This window comes from Zonotrichia leucophrys, chromosome 11 (genome assembly GCF_028769735.1).
Source record: "Zonotrichia leucophrys gambelii isolate GWCS_2022_RI chromosome 11, RI_Zleu_2.0, whole genome shotgun sequence".
In the NCBI taxonomy this organism is placed as follows: domain Eukaryota; kingdom Metazoa; phylum Chordata; class Aves; order Passeriformes; family Passerellidae; genus Zonotrichia; species Zonotrichia leucophrys.
In genome coordinates, this window is record NC_088181.1 from 3,130,103 (window position 1) to 3,155,778 (window position 25,676).

A 25,676-nucleotide genomic window follows, 5' to 3' on the forward strand; every position below is an offset into this window, starting at 1 on the left:
TCAGTTATTTCTGTCATGAATTGTCCGTGGGTTGGGTTGCCTTGTGCATCAGCCACCCATGAAATAGGTTTAAAGGCTGAAGAGCAATGCTGAGAAAGGGAAAAATGTGAAAATTATCTTCTCTCAATGTGTTCAGCACTCCCAGGATCTGTTTATATGGGGGAGGACATAATTTCATGTTTTCAGAGTACAAATTCACCAGGATTGAACGCCATGAGCTGAACCCTTGTCTGAGGGAGGCCAACCCAACGCTGATTTACACCTGCCCAGGAGCTAATCCTCTGAATCCAGCATTAAAACCCTCTGAGAAAAATAAACCCAACAACAGCAGCTCGTTCTATTAAATAACAACAATTTTAAAAAGAAGAAATAAATTAAACCATACACGGAGGGGGAGAAACTCTTCCAAAATCAAAGCTCGAGGGCAACGGCCAAGAAGAGCCGGTCTCGTTGAGGGGCAGATGAAAGAACATGTGAGTTCAGCATGATGTCACGGCTGTTTGTGCACTCAAATGGCCCTTTATCATCCAGCAGACACAAAATGACTTCCCAAGGCTCCCACTGCACGGATGGTCTCTCTCTGGAATAAATGTTGACAAGTTTTATATCAAACCGCCGATCGTTCCCAACTCCCGGCCCGTGATTAACAACCCCACAAATCTTATCTGCTCCAAAACGAGAGGAGCTGGGTTTGTTTCCTCCAGATTAGGGTCCAGGGCTTAACAACAGGAAAATTGCCTGCTGAGCTCACTCTGCTTTTGCAGAGTGGCACATGGAATTGCAGGGCCAGAAAGCAGAATTTCAGAATGCGCTCAGCCTCTCCTATCACAAAGCAAATAAGATACTCCAGGAGTGGTGATAACGCTGATTCCTGGAGCCTGGGAGCAAGGAATTGTTTGGTATCAGGCAGAATAGCTGTGAACAGAGAGATAGGCACTTGTAGGTTTCAATTCAAACATTAATTGGCCGATAAGATGTACCACGAAAAAATAATATCCAGCCTCGAACTTCCTGGTGGTTTGTCAAAGTAGAATGAGAAAATTCAGAGGGGGAGAGGAAAATGGGGCAAGGATTTGGGATTCCAGGTCTGTGGTTGGCCTGGATAAAGCTGATGGAGAGCACTGAATAAAAGTGGGAGGAAAAAGGGGAAAAAATTAAATCCAAACAGGCACTTGTAGGTTTCAATTCAAACATTAATTGGCCGATAAGATGTACCACGAAAAAATAATATCCAGCCTCGAACTTCCTGGTGGTTTGTCAAAGTAGAATGAGAAAATTCAGAGGGGGAGAGGAAAATGGGGCAAGGATTTGGGATTCCAGGTCTGTGGTTGGCCTGGATAAAGCTGATGGAGAGCACTGAATAAAAGTGGGAGGAAAAAATTAAATCCAAATAGGCACTTGTAGGTTTCAATTCAAACACTAATTGGCTGATAAGATGTACCACGAAAAAATAATATCCAGCCTTGAACTTCCTGGTGGTTTGTCAAAGTAGAATGAGAAAATTTAGAGAGTGAGAGAAAAATGGGGCAAGGATTTGGGATTCCAGGCCTGTGGTTGGCCTGAATACAGCTGATGGACAGTATTGAATAAAAGTGGGGGAAAATGGGGGAAAAAAATGAAATACAGATAGGCACTTGTAGGTTTCAATTCAAACATTAATTGGCCGATAAGATGTACCACGAAAAAATAATATCCAGCCTCGAACTTCCTGGTGGTTTGTCAAAGTGGAATGAGAAAATTTAGTGAGAACAAAATGGGGCAAGGATTTGGGATTCCAGGCCTGTGGTTGGCCTGGATAAAGCTGATGGAGAGCACTGAATAAAAGTGGGAGGAAAAAGGGGAAAAAATTAAATCCAAACAGGCACTTGTAGGTTTCAATACAAACACTACTTGGCTGATAAGATGTACCACGAAAAAATAATATCCAACCTCAGACTTCCTGGTGGTTTGTCAAAGTGGAATGAGAAAATTTAGAGAGTGAGAACAAAATGGGGCAAGGATTTGGGATTCCAGTCTGTGGTTGGCTTGAATAAAGCTGATAGTGTTGAATAAAAATGGGAGAAAGAAGGGAAAAAAATTAAATCCATCACTACCACATTTCTCCAGGCTTTCCCTGCTGCCTGAAAATGACTTTTATTGTCGTACTGGTTTGCAGACAGGACAAGGACAAGAACCAAACAAAAAGTGGTGTCAGAATTATGCAGGTCTTGAAGTTGAGCAGAGCAACCAGCTGAAAGATTAAATTCCTTTAAAATCTGCTTCAAAATCCACTTAAAATCTGCACAATATGTAAAGTATGAAATAGGATATAAAGCATTCCTAGCACAGTTTGGGAACAGAGGAGCTCACCCTGAATGCAAACATCATCATCCTTCTCTCCCCAGTTCCAACGTTCCTTCTTTGCACCTACAACCAAAGCTACAAAGAATAATTTAAAAATATTGCCAGACCTTTCCCCTGCTGAAAAAGGGCAGAGAAGAATTAAAAAGGAATTTTTTCTCCCTGAAAAAAATCAAAGAGTACTCAGCTGAAATACATTTGGTTTTCAGCACTCTGGCACATTGAAATTTCCCTGTGAAATCAAGCGCTGCTTGCCAAGATTTTAATTTATTTTTGAAATGTAGCTTTTTGTCCCAAATGGTCAGTGGATTTTCTCTTAACAGAGCTCAGAGTTATTGCAATATTAAAAAGAAAAATTGCCTTTGCCTTGCACACAGTGGGCTGCAGATAAGCACAGAGGGCTGAGCAACTCCTTAATTACCTCTCCTTAATATGAAATTCTTTGTCTGCCTTTAATTTTACAGCACTTTCATGCAAAGCCAGGGCGGTGAAGTAAACAGAAATTTCTCCTTATGCTTTCTGTTAAGTGAGAACATCAAGGGCCACCAATAACTCACCCAAGTGAGGAAAGGATGGAGCTGGAAAATGAGGCGGATCGTGGAAAAAATCGAATAATCTCTGTGGAAAAAGCAATTTATCCCCACACTGGCAGATGGCTACAGACAGGGGATTTGGGGATAAATCTCATCTCATAGGAGTCACCTCCCAGGGCCTGGGCACAGCCAGGTTTACACATTTCTCAGGGAAAAAAAAAGGAGTTTTTAATCAATAAATAAAAATTCAGTCGCTGATTTATTTCTTGGTTAAGAGTGGTGGGTGTCAAACACTGAACTCCCCCTGCCAGCCCCAGAAATGTTCAGAAAATCCCAGATTTTCCTCTGGTTGGTGGAAATTTTCTGCTTTGTGACAAAAAATGGGCATTAAAATTGAGGGGGGAAAGACTCAATAAATTGATGAATCTTAATAAGTTTTTCAGATAAGGAAAAAAACCACCACATTCTAAATAATTTACAGACAACAATAAATGCACAGGAATGAAATGTAGTGCTGCTGGTTTAATTCTTCCTTTTCTAGCACCTTTATTGTCTGAGAAGTCAAAATACTAAAAAACCCAAATTCAATGTGAACTGAAATGATTTTTCACTGCCAAACACCACTCCAGAAAGCAAAACTCCCCCAAAAAAAAATTAAATTGAGGACAAGGTGAAGGGGGTAAGTGGAAAAATATTTAAGATATTATTTGCTTGATCATCACTTGTAGGAGTAGAATCCACCTTTGTGCCACCATGGAATATATTAATAACCTGGAATGTAGTTATATTACATTCCATTATTATTCTATTATTAATACATTATATTACATTATATTATAGAATGGAATTATATTATATTGTATTATATTGTAATTATACAATATAGTACAATATAATTGTATATTGTATTTATATACTGTATATATCTATATATTGTATTACATATTTATATATTGTATTACATATACTTAATTATATATTGTATTATATATTTTATATATAAACATTTTATATATATGTTTATCTATTGTATTATATATTTATATATTTATAATTTATATATTATATTTCTGTATTATATTTATATATTGTCTTTATATATTTATATATAAATATATATATTTATATTTTAAAAATTTATATATTGTATTATATTGCATTGGATTATAAAATGTAATAGAATAATGATATATTAGTAATAAAATATAGTAATAAATAAATAAATAATAATAACATATAAATAATAATAGTTTTCATAATAATAGTAAAAAAAAGTTAAAAAATATTGGCAAATAAATACACTTTATCCCTGAAACAAACACGTCACATGAAGGAAGGAAATGTTTGTCCACGAGAGGTCTCTAGAGCCCTGATAATCACAGGACATTTCCATGGATTCTGGTGCTCCTGCTTAAAATGAGACAAATATTTGGAATTTCATGTCCCCTCACCATCTCACTGCGTTGTCCCCTCTGGATCTGGCACATTTTGGGCTTCCTCAGCCAGAGGAGGAGGACGAGGATGGATGTGGACACAAAAAATCCCTGTTATCCCATGGCTGTGGGAGCAGATCAGGCAAAGAGCAGCCTGAGTGGTTCTGGGATTTTGGGATTCTCCTGTTTGTTCATCCCAGAGGGAAAAGGAATTCTTTACTGGGTGAACACCCAGTGCCACTTCCTCCTGTCCCATCATTTGTCACCTGGGCAAAGAGACCAACCCACACCTGGCTGCAATTGTAATTTGTATTACAAATTACGAAAGGTATCAATTAACAATATTTCTGTTTAAGTCAGAAGCACAAGAATTGCCAGATGTTTACAGCACAACCACTTTTATAAGTAAACCCCATTTCAAGAAGACTTTATGAAACAAAGACAGTCTGGAAACATTTATAGCTGATAATGGAGAAATCTTTGGAGAACCCATTCTCACAATTTCACAAGTTTATGTTTTTTGTCTAAACAATATTGGCCAGCCCCAATATTCTTGTGGGATATTGGCTTTTCAGTCTCAGTACTACACTTTTGAGCCCAGGTAAGATTAAATCCAGGCTCTGCATAGCATTGCCTCAAAATGCAGCTCCTTGCTGAAGAGCTGGAGCCTCCTCAGCTCCTGGGGATCCCTCTCACTGCCCTGCCACCAAACAATAAAGAATTAGACACATTAAACAGCACACTTAAAGGAAAAAGCAGAGTTTATTTATGGGAGTCTGCATTTCCCTGTGTTAGTGACTGGGAATTGCAGAGGGAATTGATGGAGAAGATGAAGGGAAGACAAAATCTGAAATATGTTGGATTAATGATGGGTTTGCCACTTTTGAAAATTCCAGCCATCGCTTTTGGCTTGATCAGCCAGTCTCATCAAAGGATGTCACGAGGAGAGCAGAATTCTGCTTTAAAGAGGAATAAAATCAGTCTTTACCTCTTCTGACACACATTCCAGCAATCCCCTGCCACAAGCAGGGCATTAATCTCCATACCCAATACCTTGGCAGATTCCGCCTTGGAATTTTTCCTGCTCGACTCCCGACCCAAAAATGGAAACATTTCCCTGAAAAACAAACAGAGAGTGCCTGAGAGCAGCAGGCCTGGGTGAGGGGGCTCCCAGAGCCCACCCCAGCACAGGATTCCTTGGATCCGCCCCCATGGAGCCTCCAGCAGTCCCAGGGATCTGGGCTTTGAACAATGAATGCCTTAAGTGTGGTTTTCAACTCTTTTTTTTTTTTCTTTCTTTTCTGATTTGTGGACCATTAAAAATGTTCCAGCGGGGATACAGGATACCCTTTAAAATATGGAGATTTCTGCGTAGCACATGTGAACTCTTCTTCCTCGCTCCCCTTTCATGGAGCCCCAGGGAGCTGCTGGAAATGCTGGCCCTGGGAGATCAAACAAACTGGGGGTCTGTGAATCAGACAGGAGAAACAAATCCAAGAGGCAAGGTCCTGGAGGAAACACCCTCTGGAGTCATTGGAGATGACAAATGGGAAGTGCTTAGTCTCAGGAGGCTGAAAGGGGAGAGACAGAGAAACATCCCAGATTCCCTGAAAAGGGAAAGCAGCATCCTGGAGGGCAGGATACCCTCCTGGATGGATACCCTCCCCAGGATACCCTCCTCCTGGAAACCTGATAATCCCTCCCCAGAGCAGAAACGTTTGGTGTTCTGGTTGAATCGGGACTGGTTATTCCAAGAAAGCATCATGTGAATGCAGATCCTGTGTGAATGCAGATCCTGTGTGAATGCAGATCCTGACTCTTCCTGTGAGCATCACTCTGTGTGTTTGAGTGGAGAGCTGGACTCCAGTGGAAATGTCCCACCCAAGGCTGGGGTTGGAATGAGATGATTTTTAAGGTCCCTTCCCTTAACCCAACCCATCCCATGGCTCTTTTGAGTGCTTTGCCAAGGTGTCCCTTTCTCTCTGAGACAAATATAAAAAGATGGAAATAATGTTTAAGGAACAATTTCTGCACAGTTCATTAAGGTGAGGGATAACTGATCTAACCCTCACTCATTTCAGTGCTTTTCCATCATCTCCAGAACACCCAATTATCCAGGAACAAGGTGCTCCCCTAAATACCCATTCAATGCTGAGCAGATCCAGTTGTGACCATGAAACCCAAAGGCAAGCAGTGATCGGCAGGGAAAACCTTGGCATTATCATCATGGCACATTCATAATGTGCATGAAAACTGAGGATTCCTCATAGCCCAACACATCCAATATCATTTTTTGCAGTCACAGTTTTAACCATTTTACTGAGGTGATTGCACAGCATTTCCAAGGAGCATCTACAGTGGGTACTGCCAGGTTTCATTTACAGGTTTGACCATATTTGGGAGGTTTTTTGCAGACTCTCCCCCCTTTTTTCACCTTGCCTGCTCTGTTTCCCATCCCAAAAAGCTGAAATGCTGCTGTAGGTCTGGGGAGGGCCCAGGAGGGGCTGTGAGGAGCAGAGAGCAAACTCTGGGGTTAACAGCTAAAGAATGCTGCCATAGAATTGGCCAGACAGCCTCTTCCCCAGAGCTTTCCCGTGGGTAAAAGGCAGATCACAGCTCTTCCTTCCCATGAAAGGCCCTTTGATCTGCCTTGATGAAATGCTTGATGTATTTGGGGAGTTCAGTGTAATTGGCTGTGATGGCTCAGGGCTCTTCCCCATCCCCTGAGCTCCCGAGAGCCTCACACAGCACACGGCTCCTCCGAGTGCCCTGCAGAGCATATTTATGGCTTTGGGAAAATCTCCGAAGGGATCAGCTCAAATCCTCCTCCTGCACCATGAAAAGCATTCTGTGGGGCTGCTCTGCCCTGCTGGGAGCCCAGCCCGTGTCCTCAGAAGCTGCCTGACACGTCCAATTATGGATTGCTCAGCACTGTCTGCTGGGATTTATTCTCAGATATTTGGGCTGAGCATTTTGTCAGCCCTGCTGTCACCACCGAGGGCTGCCAGCCCAGCAGAGCAGAACATTCCTCATCCACAAGGAGATGCACAGCTCTTGCATCAGCATTTAGAAAAGAAACTCTTTTTTTCTCCCCTTTCAATGAATTATGACATTTATTCACAATGATTGTTTTGGTGTAGAAAGTCAGGTAAACAAGGCTATATCTGCAAAGTCACTTATTTTGTTAATGCAATAGGGGAAGGAAAACATTCCTGGCATTATGGTTTTATCAGCTTATAAACATGTGGGAGAAGCCTGCGTGCCTTGGAATAACAGCAGGAACAAGAGTGGGAAAGGAAACACTGGGATCTGGATGCTTTAGTAAAGACAACCCATTGTGTGACCTCACAGCTTTTCCCACTCCTCACCTCTGCAAAACACTATTAAATATTCTTTAACCTGATTTTTAGAATTAATTTTTTCATTCTTTATCAACCACTTACCCAGCCCTCTCTCAAAGGGCATTTAGGAGTGACAAAAGCAACAAAGAGTGGGATTTCCTGTGCTAAATCCAAAAGGGAGGTTTGAAGGCTAAAAAAGGTTGTTCAAAAGGTATCAAGTGTGCGTAATTTGTGGCAGAAGGAAAAATTGAGAGCCATCACCTGGATTTCCTTCTGAAAATCCATTTCTGACACCTACAGAAGTGCCTTGCCAGCCTCTGATGTCCCAAGGGCTGTGACAAGGACTTCAGCCATGAACCTCTCCAGGTTTATTGTGCCCAGGGCCATTTCTGCCCTTCTTTGACCAAAGCATTTGGGGTCAGCACTTCAGGCACGCTGTCCCATGCTCAGCCACCAAGAAATGAGAGAGGACATTGTGGCTGAGAATGTCACTCCTGCTTTCCCTTCTTTATCTTTCTTGGAAAAAAGGGACAAAAACGTGACATGCTGGGACATGTCAGATCTGCATCTCTGCAAAAAAAAAGCTCATTCACCACTCAGCACATTTGGAAATCTCTCTGCACAGAGCAGACACCTCCAGATGTCTCCATCAGTGACGTTATTTATAAGAGCAGCTCGTTAGGCTAATTGCTCCTGCAGGGATTTAACTCCACTGAGGGAGCCTGAACAGGGCTCAACTGTTCCAGAGAATTTGCTGCCACTCCTCCCTTTGATTTACACCTCTCGTAAAATTTTATGGCCAGATTAGAATGAACTTCACTTGCACTGTGGTTTAATAAAAGTTTTTTTTTGTGCCGAAGAAAAGCAAAAATCGATGCGGTAACTAATTACAGCTTTAACGAGGGGAGGAAAATACCTCAAAAGGGGAGACCCAAAAAGCCCCCCAGGACAGAGACTTTGCTTAGACACCTGAGCTCAGAGGCTGTTGGGAGAGCAACAATAAAAAAAAGTCAGATTTTAGGGAAGAGCAGTTTGGGATGGAAAGAGCAATGTGGGTTTTTATGGCAGATGTGAGGGAGTTGGGGTTCCAGTAAATGGGAGAAGGGAGTGAGCAGTTATCAGTCACTCTGGCTGGAATGTCTCTGAGTTATTTGGCTGCTGAGCACGTTCTTCTGGAGGGAAAAGTCCACTTTGGAAATAATCAGTTGCTTTGCAGAGATAATTTGGCCATACAGTGCATTTCTGTTGATAAATTACAGAGCTCCCTGGGCTACACTTTGCTTCACCAACTGTAAAGCTACAACATAAATCCAAACAGAAAAAAGGACTTTTTTTCCTTCCTTTCTTTCTGCCAGTGAAATACAATGTCACTGAAAATGCCCTTTATAGCTAAGAACACATGAAAAACTGCAAGAAGGAAGGAGAATAAATAAGCACAGTAAAATATTTACCATTCTAGACATCAGTAGCCAGGAGCAGATTGATGGGAAATGCTTCGTTTGGGGCTGACAGCCTTTAAATGACCTCTTTACAAGGCCTGAATCCTGAAATTCAACGTGCAGGGAGCTCCAGGGGGAGGTTCAGGGGTTTTTTGGGAGCATTTTGCCGTGACAGCAGCAGGAATTACAGGTGCTCCCTCCTCCAGATGCTGGGGAAGCAGCTCATCCCAAGCCGGCTCCAGCTGCCCCCCTTCATGCACATCACATGCTGCATTTCACTCCTGGCCAGGGCTCACCTCCATTTATTGCTTTTTTGGCTCAAAATTAATGCTTTTGGGCTGCAGAAGCACTTCCCAAGATGGATTTTTCCGCTGAGAAAGGAGCCACAAAGTGAAGGACCACTTCATATGGTCAAAGCGTGGGGCTTGGGAGATTTATTTTAAATTAAATAAGTTATTCCATCTGTCCTGGACACAGGCTTGCTCTAAAGTAATTTGAAATCCAGGGAGAAAACCCCCACAGTCAATTATTTCAAGTCCTTGGAGCTGAAATACCCTACCAGTAGTTCATCACCTGGCAAATAAACCTGCCAGCTCCAAACTTTATTAATCATTTTGCTGTACCCTGCTTGAACTTTTCCCAGCTGAACTCAGGAGTGCTCTAATTCTCCACCCACTGGTACCAAAAGAAACAAGAAGAGGACAAAAGGAGAGTGATGAAGGCTTCATCTCTGCCTCCTCCACTGCAGGAACATGAATTTCCAGTAATTTGGGGAGACACATTTCCCCACAGCATCCCTACTTCTAAGCCCAGTTTCTGGAATTAGGAAATAGCCAGACCAATCCCTTCCTTGATGGGATTTTTTTTAAATTTTTTGCCTGGACAGGGAATTATTTTTATAGTGATTTCTCAAACTGTGATTCCAGAGTCATAATTAACATTTTTTCTCATAATCTACATGCTCTGACACCTCCAAAACCTTGCTTTATTATGTGCCTGTCTTCCACCTTCTAAATGTTAATGTTTTAGCCTTGAAGAAATAAGTGAAAGGGAAAGAGATGACAAGAACTCCACAGAAAAAAAGGAACAGATGTTCCTGAGATCATAGCAAAACAAGCCACACACTTAATAGGAACAAACTGTGATGTATAACATCATTATTTTCCTAACCTTTCTAAAATTACCTATTTGACTGATTTCTGAGGTGTAAAAAGAGGCATAAGGCCTTCCCTCCTGTCAGAGTACCATTGTCTGGAGAAATTTAGAAGCTCCCTGTTTCAGCACCTCGACACCACGAGAGCACAGACAGATTTAAGACATCTTTGAGTTTGTGCAAGGCTCACAGGAATGTGGCCATTAATACCACTGTAACTGGAGAAGGGTTTGTGGAGGCACAGCTACAATCCAAAGCTCTGAATCAGTGCCAACCCCAAAAGAAATGCACCCAAAATTCAGCTTGGCTCATCCAGGGGTGCTTTGGGATGGAAGGAAGGGCACAGCACCTGCACCTGCTGGGGTGCAGCTCAAGGGCAGGAGCACAGAACAGGGATCAGGTAATTAATTAGAGAATTAATTAAGGAATGGGGATCTCTCTCAGCTGCAGGAGGGTGCTGATAAAACCAGCCTGTCACAGCACACCGGGCTTGCAGCACCCCAGCCTTGTTCAGTGGCACATCCCAAACTGGGATGTCGGTTTTCGGCTGTTTGAAGGGCCTGGGGGCAGCCCGCATTTCAAAGGACGAGACGAGGCTTCAGTTCTTCTTTCGGTTTTTATGTTTATTAATTGTTTATCTAAAAGATTTTCTTTCAGCCCGACAGAGCTCTGCTCAGCAGCCAGCCATGAGCACACTGTCTGCCCTCCGGACAGTCACCTATCTTTATACCCATTGTTACGTGTACAATATTTATCATTTTTCCCCAATACCATTTATTCTTATTGTCCGGTGCACTTTCAGTAATGACCAATCCCAAAGTGCCACCATCACCACAGAAGATGGAGGAGGAGAAGAAGAAGAAGAAGAAGAAGGACAGGACACACCCCAATTCCTCCATCTTACTTCTCTAAACCCCCCTGTACAGAAATCCTAAACCCTGTGTTTCACCCCTCTAATTAACCATCCCTTCGCCATTCACCCCGGTGAAACCCTCCTGTCCTCATACAGGTGTCGTCTCCTGTGTAGGATCAAAGTCCAGCCACCAGACACTTCTGGAACATTCCAGGACTCCCGAGCCCCCCAAGGGTGGTCTCAGTGGCTCAGCACCTCAGGACTCAGATGCTGAGATCCCAAACTGGGACATGCATGTCATAAATGCAGGTGGAATAATTTTATATTCATGCATCCATTCTGCAGAAAAAGTTGTTGTAGCAGTAACTGTAAGAACTGCCTGAGAAAGGAAAAATTATTCTTTAAATTCTATTAAAATTTCTTCCTCTGTCAGCCTAAACAGGGATTATAAAAACACAGATATGTGCACGCAGATTTCACTGTTTTCTGAAATAGAATGGTGGTACTATTCTAATTGTAAGGTGTCTTTCCTTAATTTCTTCTCTCCACACTTACCACTCAATTTATTTTTTTTACATGTTTTAAGTATGTTTAATTTTCAATAATTAATGGCAAGATTCATCTAGGTAGGGAATACCTAACTCAGGCCAGTGACTAATCTGGATGCTGTGGTTAATAAAGCACCTACAAGGGAATGATGAGGAATTCAGATCCCTTTGTAAACTGGATTACCAGACCCTGGCTTTCCTTCAGACAAGGAAAAATCATGTTTGTGCCACTTATTTCACTGGCCATTAATGCTGTTCCTAGAGGACACCTCATTTAGATGTGCTTGCTCCTGCTCCTTCCACTTCATGTTTTACACAGCCACAGACAAAACTATCAAATCCTGTAACAGGTTTTTCCCACGTTTTAATGACTATAACAACCAGAGAGTTCAGAAATACACAGTTTTTATTTCAAAAACTAATCTGAGAGAAGAGAGGAGCTGCTAAATTGGGTCAGTGATCCACGTAGCCTGAGGTCCTGGTCGTCACGGTGGGGAGCAGCTGGAAGTTTAGGAAAAACACCAAAGGACAGAGCATGGAATGATCCCTCCCAGTGCATTCCTCCTGCAATCAGACTTCCTTCAAATTGCCTCCAGACCACCCTGGTTAGCAACTGAAAGCTGCACTAATAAAAATAGATCTCATTTCTCTCCAAATCCTTTTATACCCTTGACCTCCCCGGCATCCTGTGACGAGCTCTACACTCAAACCAGTGCTGGGTTTTTGCAGGGAATTACATTTTCTTGGAAAGCTGCTGCTTGCTAGCATTGCTGGGATGAGCCTGTAGATGATCATGAGGGGAAGCATCGATGGCAGGGTCAGGGCCCTCTGCTCTGGAACCAAGCTGCAGGTTTGGAACCGGCTGGGCGGGCTCGTCCCTGCGGGAAGAGCAGCGATGCTGAGCTGGTGTCTTGTGGAGAAGAAGAAGAAGAACACCCTCACCCCTTTCATTTGTCCCATGGGGCTGATTTGGGAGCAGATATGAGGTGGAGCCGACAGGAATTGTGTCAGCACTGCCAAATCCTTTTATACCCTTGACCTCCCCAGCATCTTGTGAGGAGCTCTACACTCAAACCAGTGCTGGGTTTTTGCAGGGAATTACATTTTCTTGGAAAGCTGCTGCTTGCTAGCATTGCTGGGATGAGCCTGTAGATGATCATGAGGGAGAAGCATCGATGGCAGGGTCAGGGCCCTCTGCTCTGGAACCAAGCTGCAGGTTTGGAACCGGCTGGGAGGCCTCGTCCCTGCGGGAAGAGCAGCGATGCTGAGCTGGTGTCTCATGGAGAGGAGGAAGAACAACACCCTCACCCCTTTCATTTGTCCCATGGGGCTGATTTGGGAGCAGATATGAGGTGGAGCTGACAGGAATTGTGTCAGCACTGCCAAATCCTTTTATACCCTTGACCTCCCCGGCATCCTGTGATGAGCTCTACACTCAAACCAGTGCTGGTTTTTGCAGGGAATTACATTTTCTTGGAAAGCTGCTGCTTGCTAGCATTGCTGGGACGAGCCTGTAGATGATCATGAGGGAGAAGCATCAGTGGCAGGGTCAGGGCCCTCTGCTCTGGAACCAAGCTGCAGGTTTGGAAATGGCTGGGCAGGCTCGTCCCTGCAGGAAGAGCAGAGATGCTGAGATGGTGTCTTGTGGAGAGGAGGAAGAACAACACCCTCACCTTTTCATTTGTCCCATGGGGCTGATTTGGGAGCAGATATGAGGTGGAGCTGACAGGAATTGTGTCAGCAGTGCCAAATCCTTTTATACCCTTGACCTCCCCAGCATCTTGTGAGGAGCTCTACACTCAAACCAGTGCTGGGTTTTTGCAGGGAATTACATTTTCTTGGAAAGCTGCTGCTTGCTAGCATTGCTGGGATGAGCCTGTAGATGATCATGAGGGAGAAGCATCAGTGGCAGGGTCAGGGCCCTCTGCTCTGGAACCAAGCTGCAGGTTTGGAACCGGCTGGGCGGGCTCGTCCCTGCGGGAAGAGCAGCGATGCTGAGATGGTGTCTCGTGGAGAGGAGGAAGAACAACACCCTCACCCTTTCATTTGTCCCATGGGGCTGATTTGGGAGCAGATATGAGGTGGAGCTGACAGGAATTGTGTCAGCAGTGCCAAGTGAAGGCTCCTGGGGCTGTCTGGGCTTGCGGAACGAGCCCGGTTTGGGTTTTATCCGAGGCTTTCCCTGCTGGGTCATTTCCTCCACCAGGCAGGTTTGGACAGCCCAAAAGGAGAGGGAGCACAGACCTGGCAGCAGCTGCAGCTTCAAGTGCAACCAGCAGGTATTTTGCACTTTTGGCCTGTTTGATGTGCTTTAAGTATGTCTGGTTTTCCAAAGGAGCTGAGGTCTCCATCTGCTAAAAGTCATTTATGGCATTTCCTCTAGCAGCCAAGGATTAGTGTTTATTTTAAAAAGCAAACAAAATGGAAGCAACAAAATTTGCCTTTTTCTTTCATGAGAGCAAAGGCTCCATATGGAAAAGGCTCCAGGGAAAGAGTGACAAACAGCACTTCCCTGAAAAGGGAAGCACATTCTTTGTGGATATAATTTTGCCCCTAACAGAGCCATTTCTGTGGGGATTTTCTGAACATTTATCTGTCCAAATAAATCCTTGAGTGAGCAAGTTTCACCCTGTAAACTGCCTCAGTTTGGGGTGAGGACTCTATATTTCTATAATGGGACAGATTTTCTATTAATAATAGAGTGTCCAGAATGGAGCATCTTACAACTCATAAACCTACATGAAGACCTACATAAAACCCACATAAACCTATATAACAAACAAATTATATGCTGCACCCATGAAGTGCTTTTTGTGCAATTACTCCTTTTCAAATAATATAAGAGTGCTTGTCAACTTAATAAACACATTAAGCACTAAATGAGCAACATTTTTTTACATCAGGTAAAAAAATCAATGCATTTATGCTTTAAATATTTGTGGAGCTGTAACCATCCAAGTCAACAGAGGAGGATGGGAGTTTTTTACCTCTTCTTGCCTGTAATTATTTTACCTGTAATAAAATTCAACCAGGCCCCAGCCTGGTGTTAGCCCATTGAGTTGGAAATCTGCAATGCACTCGTGGAAAACTCCTCTCCCTGTCAGGCCATTGTACACCACGGGGCAGGCCTGCTTATCCAGAGCTGCAGAAACATCAAAGCTCTTGCCACCTTGAGAAGAGTAAAAAGGGAACAATGTCACCAACTTTCAGTAGTATTTTATCTCAAAACAATCCCAATATCTATTATTTTTGTGTATGGGGTTTTTCATGCTTTTCTGAAGAGTGATTGTTCTGCCTGCTTTGTAAATCAAGTAAAATGATCAACCACATTTCCAGCTGAATCCACCTCATAAGAGATGTTCTGACACCCCAAAAATGTGGAAATCCCTATTTTATGTGGACTAGCACAAACAGAATCTGTAACTCTCCCTCTGGATCCTGTGACCCTGACCCTGCCGTGGACACATTTCACCCAGGACACACCACAACTACAATTTCATTTAAGCAGGGAAGTGCCCACGACAGTGGGGTTGGAACCAGAGGATCTTCCAGTCCCTTCCAACCCAAACCAAGATTTTATGGCTCTAGGCAGATTTCTCAGGGTGTAAGATGATGCCTTCCCCAGTGTCGGATCTCAAGATCTCAGTCCTGAGATGCTGAGCCACCGAGACCACCTTGGGGGGCTCGGGAGTCCTGGAATGTTGCCAGAAGTGTCTGGTGGCTGGACTTTGGTCCTACACAGGAGACGACAAGGATGAGGGCTTCACCGGGGTGAATGGTGAAGGGATTAGTTAATTAGAGGGTGAGACACAGGGTTTAGGATTTATGTACAGGGGGGTTTAGAGGAGTAAGATGGAGGAATTGGGGCGTGTCCTGTCCTTCTTCTTCTTCCTCTTCTCCTCCATCTTCTTTGGCCACGGTGGCACCTTTGGATTGGTTATTACTGAGAGTACACCGAGTAATAAGAATAAATGGTATTGGGGAAAAATGATAAATATTGTACACGTAACAATGGGTATAAAGATACGTGGCTGCCCCGGAGGGCAGGGAGTGTGCTCATGGCTGGCTGCTGAGCAGAGCTCTGTCGGGCCGAAAGAAAATCTTTTAGATAAACAATTAATAAACATAAAAACCGAAAGAAGAACTGAAGCCTCTTCTCGTCCTTCGATACGCAGGCTGCCCCAAGGCCACCTCGGGCCTTTCCAGGCCCCTCAAACAGCCGAGATAACCGGACACCCCAGGAACCTCACTGAACACTCTTTCCTCCACTAAAGGAACTGCAGGCCAAGAAATGAAGGCAGAGGCAGCTGGACTGTGTTGAGCTTACCAGCAGTAAAACTGATTCCATACTCCTCCTGGATCAGCCCATCCTCAGCCAGCTCAGCCAGGGAGGCGTTGGACCACTCAATGCCAGCCTTCCTCCCATCAGGAAAAAACACATAACCTACAGTGAGGCTGAAGGGGACAGGAATGCAGCAGGTTTGAAGTTCAGCCAAAACTCAAATGCACCAGAACAATGGCAGAGAATTGGGACTTTAGTGCCTGGAGAAGAGAAGGCTCTGGGGACTTCTAACAGAGCTGGAGAGGGGCTTTGGGAAAGGGTCTGGAGTGCCAGGATGAGGGGAAATGCTTCCCAATGCCAGAGGACAGGGTTAGATGGGACATTGGGAAGAAATTCTTCCCTGTGAGGATGGGGAAGCCCTGGCACAGGGTGCCCAGAGAAGCTGTGGCTGCCCCATCCCTGGAAGTGTCCAAGGCCAGGTTGGATGGGGCTTGGAGCAGCCTTGGGGCCATGGACATTGGTCTTTAACCCTCTGGATGCAGAGAACAGCAGTGAGCAAGGCAGGGCTCCTGTGGAATGCCCCACTGCAGCTGGAGCCCTCTCAAACAGCTGGGAGTGCCCAGATTGTACCTCTAAATCATCCAGACAGACAGACAGACAGACAGACAGCTCCATCAGCCCTCAGCAGCTGAAGGGAAGGGAAGCAAGGGAAGGTAAAAGCTGTCCTTGTGACTAACTGCAAATGAAAAATGAGGGTGTGGATGGAAATTGGGCTGTACAGGCTCAAAGCAGGAATTCACACAAAGGTGTCCTGCAGAGCAGCTTTTGCCACCTCTAAGATGAGTGGTTTTAGCAACATAAAGTCCTTTGGTCACTTACTGAGTTGTGGTAGCTGGCATGCTGATAACTGTTAAATGTGCTGCAGTCCCATCCTGCAAGAGAGAGAAAGAAAAAGCAGCCAGAGTTGTGCAGATTCATTTCTGAGGGTGCTTCACTGGCTGGACCAAGAAGACAGGATAGAACTCAGCCTATGCAATGTGTTATGGCTTCACACTTTAAAATCCTCTCACTACATCTCCCATGAAGATCTGGCTGCAAACAAATCCAGGAAAATAAACCAAACACATTCAGGACAAATTAAAGACAATGGGAACAACAGACAGTCCACAGCAAGAGGACACAGGAGGGAAACAAAGCCTGCAAAGAAGAACAAAACTGGTGTACTATGACCAGACCTTTCTAACCTCTATTCACCTATGTCTGGGAGCAGCAGATTGGGAAAATATTAAGAAGGAACTGGAATCTCCTGGTTTTACTAATTTCTCTTCCATGCTTAGGTCTGGACTCTTCATGCTCCACTTGGGCTGCTCTGAGGCAAATTTAAAACTCCTCTGATGCTATAAATGCACAGACACTCAGGGTAAGAGGGCTTCAAGCTGCAATAAACTTCTTAATGAAGTCAGCTGGCTTTTAATTAGGGGCAGAACAGCCACAGTCACTTTGAGTCTTGAAAAACTGGACAAGAGGGAGAGGATGGTTATACACACTGTGGTGCCAAAGCTCAGTGTCAGTAAAAGAAACACAGGCACATGATAAATCAGGATTTGTACAGAAGTGGGATTTTCCAAGCTGGGAGAAGAACTTTTATCCTGAATTCAGTCTAAACCCCTGTGATGCCGCCTATAATAGAGAGTTTTGATTTCTGCCTGGCTTGGCAAAGGAAATGCCCTTTCAGGAGCATCTGCTGGGCTGGGCTGGCAGCTGGCAGGGGCTGCCCTCAGCACGTCCCTGGGCTGTGTGCTCCCAGCAGCCACAGCTCTGCCTCTCCCCCACGCAGCACTGCAGAGAATTGTGGCCCAGCACAGGCAGAAATATTTGCTGACTGCTGTCATGAGGGCTTAGGATGCTTCAAACACCTCAGGCTTCCCATTAATGGGAATCAGCTCTGCAGCAGCTGCAGGGAGTGCTGGGTACTTGCAGCAGCTGAGAATCTCTCCTGCAAAGCTGCCTGCCTAATTTTTCTTGAAAGAGCCAAAATCAAACTGTTTCAAGTTATCAAACAAGTTTTGCTTCAATCAGTGTAGCAAAATCTCAGTTTTTACACACACAGCTCTGCTTTTGAGAGAGAGCAAAAGCCCTCAACACTGATCTGGGCTAATGGTGCCACCAGTGAGAACTTTTGGTGTCCACCATGGATGTCCCCAAATCCTTATTTCTGGATACTTAAACGTGCCTGAAAAGCTCAGAAAAATTTCCTGCATTGCCATGTTAATACCTACTTCAAAGTGTGCCAAAATCATCACATAACGGCGAATCTCAGCCCAGTTCCGGACACCTGCAAAAAAAAACCCAAAATCCCTCAAGCTGGAGTTTCACCATTCCTGGGAAATGTGAACTAACAGTATCTGACTTCACAATAAAGAATATATCCAAAATAATAAATAAATATCCAAAAATATATTTCTTTTTGGATAAAGAAATATTCAGTCATTGATAACATGATAAGCAATGTATGTCCCCAGAAAATGATGGTATTTCCTCTGGAATGTCTTTATTTCATGCCCAGGCATGGAACTGGTTATTTTAACAGCTAATCCTTCAACTCACTGCCCTGCCAGTGCCAGCTACACTGAGGGCATTCCCAAGGCAGGGAATTCTTTCCAGTGCTCTTACCATAGGAGTGGCTCCGAATGCCTTGGAGGGAAAGTTCCATTTTCCCAGAATTTTCTATTTCAATCTCTCCAACAGACCGGCCCCACTGCTCGTGTCGGAAATGCTGCTCCCTTTGCCTGGAAAAAAGAAAGAAAGGAGTGGGTCAGCACAGAAAAGAGCTCCAGCTCTCCTCAGGAATCTCCTCAATGCCAATCTGATGGATTTATCTCCCAAAATGAAGGAAATTTCAGAGCATCTGGACCATGGCTATCCCAGATTTTACACACCACTTCTACATTTCCCGGTTACTGTTACATAATGAGACACCTGAGAATGAAACAGCAGCAAATTCTCACCCTGACAGAACAGAAAATCACCCTTTGTTTGAAGAAATGCTGGGCTGCCAAAGAGCTGCTGCTTAGAACTCAGCAGGTATCACCAAAACACACACATTATTGATAGACATAATTTCACACCATTGATTCTCATATATTTAGCTCTCCAGAGCTTTTGTAGTATTTTAAACACCCACTTCAGCTCCTTTCTCATAGGATTATATTCCTTTTCTTAGCTATATGTGGATCATTGACTTGGGAGCTGCCTAAATCCATGAAAACAGAAAGAATAAGAAATATTCCTGATGCTGAGGGCTTCACTCAGATATCTGTGTGCAGGATCCCCCAGGTGTGGTGTGGCATTGAAACCAAGAGCCATGTCCTTTATTAAAACACTTCTAATTAAACCTACCTTCAAATTCAACTATAACACACATCAGACCTTGAAGAGAGCTGTAGAAAGATTATTATTAACCCCAGAAGAAATTAATCTTGCCCCTCACTTTTTGACCCTCTGGAAGAGCTCGATGGTCCAAGGCTCCTGGGCTAAAGCACGAGCAAATGTGCTGGGGTTACTGTCAACATTAAAGTTAAAAACATCTGTGGAGTTCTCCCACCTAGAAAAAGAGAGAGGGAAAAAAAAGATATTATTAGCATTCAGCTCATACAAGGCCAAGTTGTGCACTTGCTACTTTGACAGAGGCAATCTTTGTATTTTATTGGAAAATCCTGATTTTTGGCATTTTAAATGAGCTATGAGCTTACTGTACATCCCAAAGCAAAGATGAAAAACTTACTGCAAAGAGAATTTAACTGGTACAAGCTCTCCTTCCTCCTCACTCCACTGCTGTCTGTAGGATCCTTTCCTGCAAGGCAAAGCACTATCATTTTATATCACTATAATTTTATATTATATTATAATTTTGTTTATATCCTAAACAAACAACAAAATGTTTCTTGCATGTTTGGAATTGAAATAGAAGAATCTATAATACTCTACACCACCAGACTTATTTTCATTCCTTAAAAATCAAAGTGTCTCAGTTACCAAACAGCTTTTGGTTCAAGCTGGTTAAATTTAAAATAAATTAAATATATTTCTAGATAATGCTGAAAAGGTCTTGGGTTTATGTGTAGATAAATGAAATTAGGGAGTGCTGCAGTACCTGAGCAATCCATCAAAATTTATCTTCCAGCACATTTGGGGCTCCAAGTATTCCATAGTGAGTCCTCCTCCACTCCAGATCTCTTTGGATTCATCTCTCACCATCATGTTTGGGTGCTGTGGGTGCTAAAAAAAGGAAATATTGTAGGAAAACATTTGCTTAATTCAATTGTGAGGATGCCACAAAGCAGTCTTGTTACACTAAATATTACTAAAAGCCCAAAATAATGCACATGAATCCTTTCTCTTTTTTTTTTTTATTCCTATATTCTCCAAATAGGATTTTTCCTGCTTTTCCTGGTCATGGCAACTTAGTGAAAGAGATTTGTGAATATAAAGAGAGTTGAGTGCGAAGGGATTTATGTCAGGTCTTCTCTCCTTTACTATGTAGCCAGCTCTTAATAAAAAAAGAAAATCCTCAGGCAAAAATCTGATTAATGATATCTGATTAAGCTTTCTTTTCAGCAAGAATGAAGCAGATGTGCATAAAAATCACTAAAAGCTTTTCCCTCTCTTTTAAAGAGGCAATTCCAAATGGCTTTTATAGCATGAAAATTAAAAAAGGGGGGAAAACCAACCATCAGCATAAAATGGAACTCATCAACCATGTGCTGCACCTGATTGGAAAGGCTGGATGCTCAAATTCCTCCTGGGGGATTTAATAAGGCACTTCTTAGAAACTGTTGTGTTTTGTGCAGATTATGGGAAGGGGGAATGAGTGTCAGATGCTACAAAAAAGGGACATACCCACTACTCTGACCAGTTCTGATTTATGTTCTGACCAGTTCCACCACTGCCTTTAGACACAGCCCTGGTGCCTTACTGGTGTGAAGATGCAGAGAACATTAATTTTTGGCTTGGGATCCCATCAGAGGTTCAAGAAAGGAGTCAAGCACTGCTCCTGAACATCAGCCCACATCCAGCACTCACTTCAAACTCTCCTATCCCATCCAGCCTGAGGAAGAGCCACATCTCACACAGGCCAGCGGGACGGCGGGCGAGGCGAGCGATCACAAAGCTGCTGTTGGTCTCTGCAAAGCCGGTGAAGTACAGGGAATCCAGAGCCTGGGAAAAGGGAAATGCATTTCAGCTCCAGCTGGGGACAAGAAAGGGAGGGGAGAATGTCAGCAATCCTTTGGTTTCCATAGGCTTCTGCTCAGGAATCAAATTTTGGTTTCACTTTTTGTATTTCATAGCAGGCACACCAAGAACAGCCAGGCAGCTTTAAAAGCAGCAGTGAAAGTTTAGCCAAAAGAAAGGAGAGCTCAAAAAAAATGGGATTGGGCACTGAGGGGTGCCAGGCACCGGGATGCAGGGAACTGGAGCACCTGAGGGATTGCCAGGGGGATGCAAGGGCTGGAATGCAGAGGATGCAGTGGGGTAGAGGTGGTGTAGGGCCAGGGAAGTTTGAATCCAAAGGGAAAAAGGTGTTCTGAGGGAACGTGGGGATGCCGGGGATGGGAGTCGCAAGACTGGGGGAACACGGGGATGCCAGGAATGGGAGTTCCAAGATGGGGGAAACATGGAGAGGATGCCAGGGAAGGGAGTTCCAAAGCTGGGGGAACGTGGGGATGCCGAGGATGGGAGTTCCAACACTGGGGATGCAGGAGATGGGAGTGCCAGGGGAACAGGGAGATGGGAGTGCCAAGGATGTTGGGACACAGGGATGCCAGGCTATGAGAATAGGGTGTGGCAGAAGCGGGTCCGTGGGAAGGGGGTCCCAGGGAAGGGGTCTCAGCACCGGGGGTCCCGGCTCACTCACGTGGGGGTCGGCGCGGAGCGGGCGCGGCCGGCGGGGCTCGGCGGTGCCTGTGGCCGCTCGCTGCCGGCAGGCGCCGAGGCAGAGCAGGAGGCAGCCCAGGGCCCAGCGCTTCAGCGGAGCCCAGGAGCCGGGGGCGGCCGCTCGTCCGGCCCCGAGCAGCGCCAGCAGCGCCGCGGCCAGCAGCGCCAGCAGAGCCGGCATTGCCGGGAGAGGAGCGCGGTGCCGGGAGCGGGGAGCGGAGCCCGGTGCGGTGCGGGACGCGGTGCGGGGCTGGCTCCGGCCGCCCCCAAACCCCGCCTCGGGGCCGCTCCCCGTCCCGGCTCGGATCGCGGTCATTTCCGCAGGGGGAAGTTGGATTTGCTGGGTTTAGTTACTGCGCACTCCAAGGGAAGTTCAGGCAGTTCTCCTGGAAGGACACTAGAGCAAAGCCTCCAGTGATGCGCGGCAGGAAAAGCGGGTGTGAGGCTCTCTTCCCCAACTCTTTGCTGCAGATCGCTGAAGGACAGTCCGTTTAAGATTAGAGATATGAAATAAGAGTTTGACAAGGAGAGTGGTGAAACACTGACACAGGTTGTAACAGAGCTGGTCGATGCCCAGTCCCTGGAAACATCTGGACGCAGCTTTAAGCAACCCGGTCTAGCTGAGGATGTCCATGGCAGAGAGGAGATGGACTAGATTACCTGCAAAAGGATCCTTCCAAATCAAACTATTCTATGATTCTGCGGTTTCTGATCCTGTTTTACTGCGCTCTTGGCATCAGTGGGTCCTTCTCTTGTTCCCACTGCCAGCTCCAGCCAACAGGCAGCAGCCCATTTCACTCAAGGACCAAAAAACCCCACCCACAGCAGGCAGCTCAGCATCTCTTCAGGTACCATTGCAGGTGCCATTTCTACAAGTCATATTTTTGAAGGCTTTTGGCTGGCTGTACAATAGATATTTTTTTATTCCTTCTACAGTTAGCATTTAGTCTCATTTCCCTGCACTGAAACAAACCCAGCCTCTCAGGAGAGGCTGAAGTGCAGCCAACCTCACTTTGGAGAAAGCTGTGGCTCTCAGAACCTGGGCTGTCTTTGTCTCCTGGGTGTTTGGACTCCCTGTTAGCTCTCCAAACTTCTCAGCAGATTCCCTGTTACTTGCAAAAACATTTATTGTGCATTATTCTGCCTTGTTTCAACTGTGCCTCAGTTTGGTTTTATAACCACCTCTGCCCTGGTTTGTGTTTAATGGATCAGTGCTTATGGTTCTTTCGATTTTCTTCTCTGAATGTAACTTGTTTTTAATGACCTCCTGAGCTCTGCTGCTCCTTTTTGCCCTTTTCCCAGTTTGTCCTGATACTGATATGCACTTACACTGCCTCGGTGATCATGTTTCTGTTGTTCCCTCAAAACCTTTTAGCACTTTAGATGTTCCTTTTACCTTCTTAAAAAGATTCCTCGGTTTTATACAGCTCCCCTTTTCTGTGGTGCTTTATTGCTGTCCATGGGCCACATCAAATAAATTAAAAGGAGAAGGGCAGAAGGCACCAGAGATTCAGACAATGAGGTTCAGAAATTAATTTCTGTAAATCACCATTGCTTCAGCCAATATTGAAGGGGCACATCCTAAATTTAAGCACCTAGAGCAGGCAGAGAGCCAATAAGGTTGTTTTCCAGAGAGTCAGAGGGATAATAATAATAAGGTTGTTTTTATATTTCAGGTTGTGCTGTGGAGGGATTGAGAACAGCCTGAAAGAAAGAGATGTGTCACAATGTTATCACCCTGCACCTGCAGCACGGCAGAGGTGGCCCAGCCCACAGAAAGGCTGCAAAGGGAATGGATTATGAAAAACAGCTTTTCTTCTTTGCTAGAATCTGAACACGTTATTGACACAAAGCAATAGTCAGTGGGGAAAGATCCACATAACTGACAAACCTTTGGGACATTACAAACATGCACAGAATTAAATCCTCCTCTGCCTGTGGTGGAAGGGGCTACAACAAATGACAGATTCTTCTAAACTCTTGTTTTTCCCCAATGCAACCCATGAGCAGTTTTGCTGCACTCCCCCAGATTGCTGGAGTCCTTACACAAATAATTTGAATTTCAATATTTGCATGTCTGAGGGAAGGAGCAATGTGAATATTTCATGCCTGATGTGTGAAGCATTCCCAACCTCCCCCTGAGTCTCCCCAGGCCACGGTGAAGGCTTTGTGTGAATCTGTACCAGAGATAAGCTCCTTCCTTCCTCTCAGCACAGGACATGGAAACTATTTGTTTCGTGCCACCTCCTGTTTCCACATTTCTTAGGTAATTTGTTTGAGGGCTTGAAGTTATCTCTGGCAAACAATTTATCTTGGCAATATTATTTAATTGTGGTGGAAATGGGTTCCAAACCATCAGGACTTGCAGAAGAACCAAAGGCCTGGGGATGTTTTTAGTGTAACACAGCTCTCCGTGTATTGAAACAAGTCTATTGAAACATGCTCCACATGTTCAGCAAAAATATGAGGAGGAAAATACTCAACTGATTTGCTTTTAAGATCAGGAGGAAATCAGGAATCTGTGACCGATGTGCGGTGCTAAAACACAAAGAAAAAGCAAGCTGAATTTAAGAATTTCTGGTCAGCATAAATTTAAGCTTCTGCATAAGGTCTTAAACATCTGCAGTATTGCTAAAAAAAGATGTCACAGTACCTAACTTCTTTGTAACTCCTGGATAATTCTGGTATCTCAGCCAGCCTGAGATAAAAAGCACAAGAATGGTAGTTTTCTCAAGGGTTAAACACACTGTAATTGAATAAAAAATAAGAGAATATTATTTGTTTTCATTTTTATTCCTACATAAATAACATCAGTTACATTAAGGAAAACACCAAGGGAGAAGGCAGATTTAGAAAACGATCAGCTCTTATGATTTTGTGTCTATAAATATTTACATAATTACACTTGAAGAGCAGAGACATTGGCACAGACAAATTTCCTTTCGTATGTGCAACCAGCTGTTGGGAAATAGAAGAAATATGCAAAATCAAGCTTTTCAGAAGCCCCCAATATTTCAGCACAGAAGAGGAGACAAACAGGCACGTGAGCAGCTGTATTTTATTCCATTATCAGCACACAGCACCCTCGTGCACTGTTTGCCCGTGTCCCACTAGATGGTGGTCATGCTACAAGAAAAAAAGGATGCGGGAGCGTGCCTGAGTTGTCAACCTTTCTGTTTGTCATCCTTCACCATTTTTGTTTTAAAAATATCCTCAGCTCACACACTGCAAGGGTTTTGCCTGTATTTTTGAGCCACTGGGTCTGTATTAATACACAGTGGGAAATCCTGAATTAGTGTCATATAATATTTCCATATCAAACAATTTAACTATTGATGTTTAGGCACAGTGAACAACTGCTGAACATGCTCTTGAATTAAGTGCCAAATCACATTCCTGATGTTCTCAGAAGTGAAATCATAGAATCACAGATGGTTTGGGTGGGAAGGGACCTCAAAGCTCATCCCATTCCTCCCCCTGCCATGGGCAGGGACAGCTCCCACTGTCCCAGGCTGCTCCAAGTCCTATCCAGCCTGGCCTTGGGCACTGCCAGGGATGAGGTACAAGTTAATGAGGGACTGTAATGGAACTTGACCACAAAAATATGTGTTGACATAAAGCACAAATTCTTCATTAAAGAACTGAGTACCCACTGCCTTTGTGCCTGGTTCTTGCAGGGGCAGGGTGATGTCCCCACCTGGGGACATCACGGACCTGGAGCTGCTGCAGAGAGCCCGGAGGAGGCTCCAGGCTGATCAGAGGATGGAGAAGCTCTGCTGGAGGAAAGGCTGGAAGAGCTGGGAATGTTCCCCTGGAAAAG

The 25,676-nt window shown here is 44.4% G+C and overlaps 1 protein-coding gene across 6 annotated transcripts; it reads right to left on the bottom strand.

Moving 5' to 3' along the window:
• Positions 1-5,147: 5,147 nt before the first annotated feature.
• Positions 5,148-22,116, bottom strand: LOC135452717 (uncharacterized). Of its 6 annotated transcripts, XR_010441680.1 has the most exons (12): positions 21,837-22,116; positions 21,005-21,139; positions 20,076-20,200; positions 19,707-19,775; positions 19,413-19,526; positions 18,596-18,711; positions 18,202-18,257; positions 16,802-16,854; positions 15,968-16,095; positions 14,653-14,809; positions 13,046-13,249; positions 12,079-12,314 (listed from the first exon to the last, which is right to left on the bottom strand). XR_010441680.1 is itself a non-coding variant. In XM_064723089.1 (11 exons), the coding sequence occupies exons 1-11, from the start codon at positions 22,035-22,037 to the stop codon at positions 5,244-5,246; spliced, it is 1,080 nt and encodes a 359-aa protein (XP_064579159.1). In that variant the 5' UTR covers positions 22,038-22,116; the 3' UTR covers positions 5,148-5,243. The 6 variants fall into 6 exon arrangements, 5 of the variants coding, with proteins under 5 accessions (XP_064579159.1, XP_064579161.1, XP_064579160.1 ...); XM_064723089.1 differs by lacking the exons at positions 12,079-12,314; positions 13,046-13,249; positions 14,653-14,809 and adding exons at positions 5,148-5,262; positions 5,360-5,423; XM_064723088.1 differs by lacking the exons at positions 12,079-12,314; positions 13,046-13,249; positions 14,653-14,809 and adding exons at positions 5,207-5,265; positions 5,360-5,423.
• Between the last annotated feature and the right edge of the window lie 3,560 nt (positions 22,117-25,676).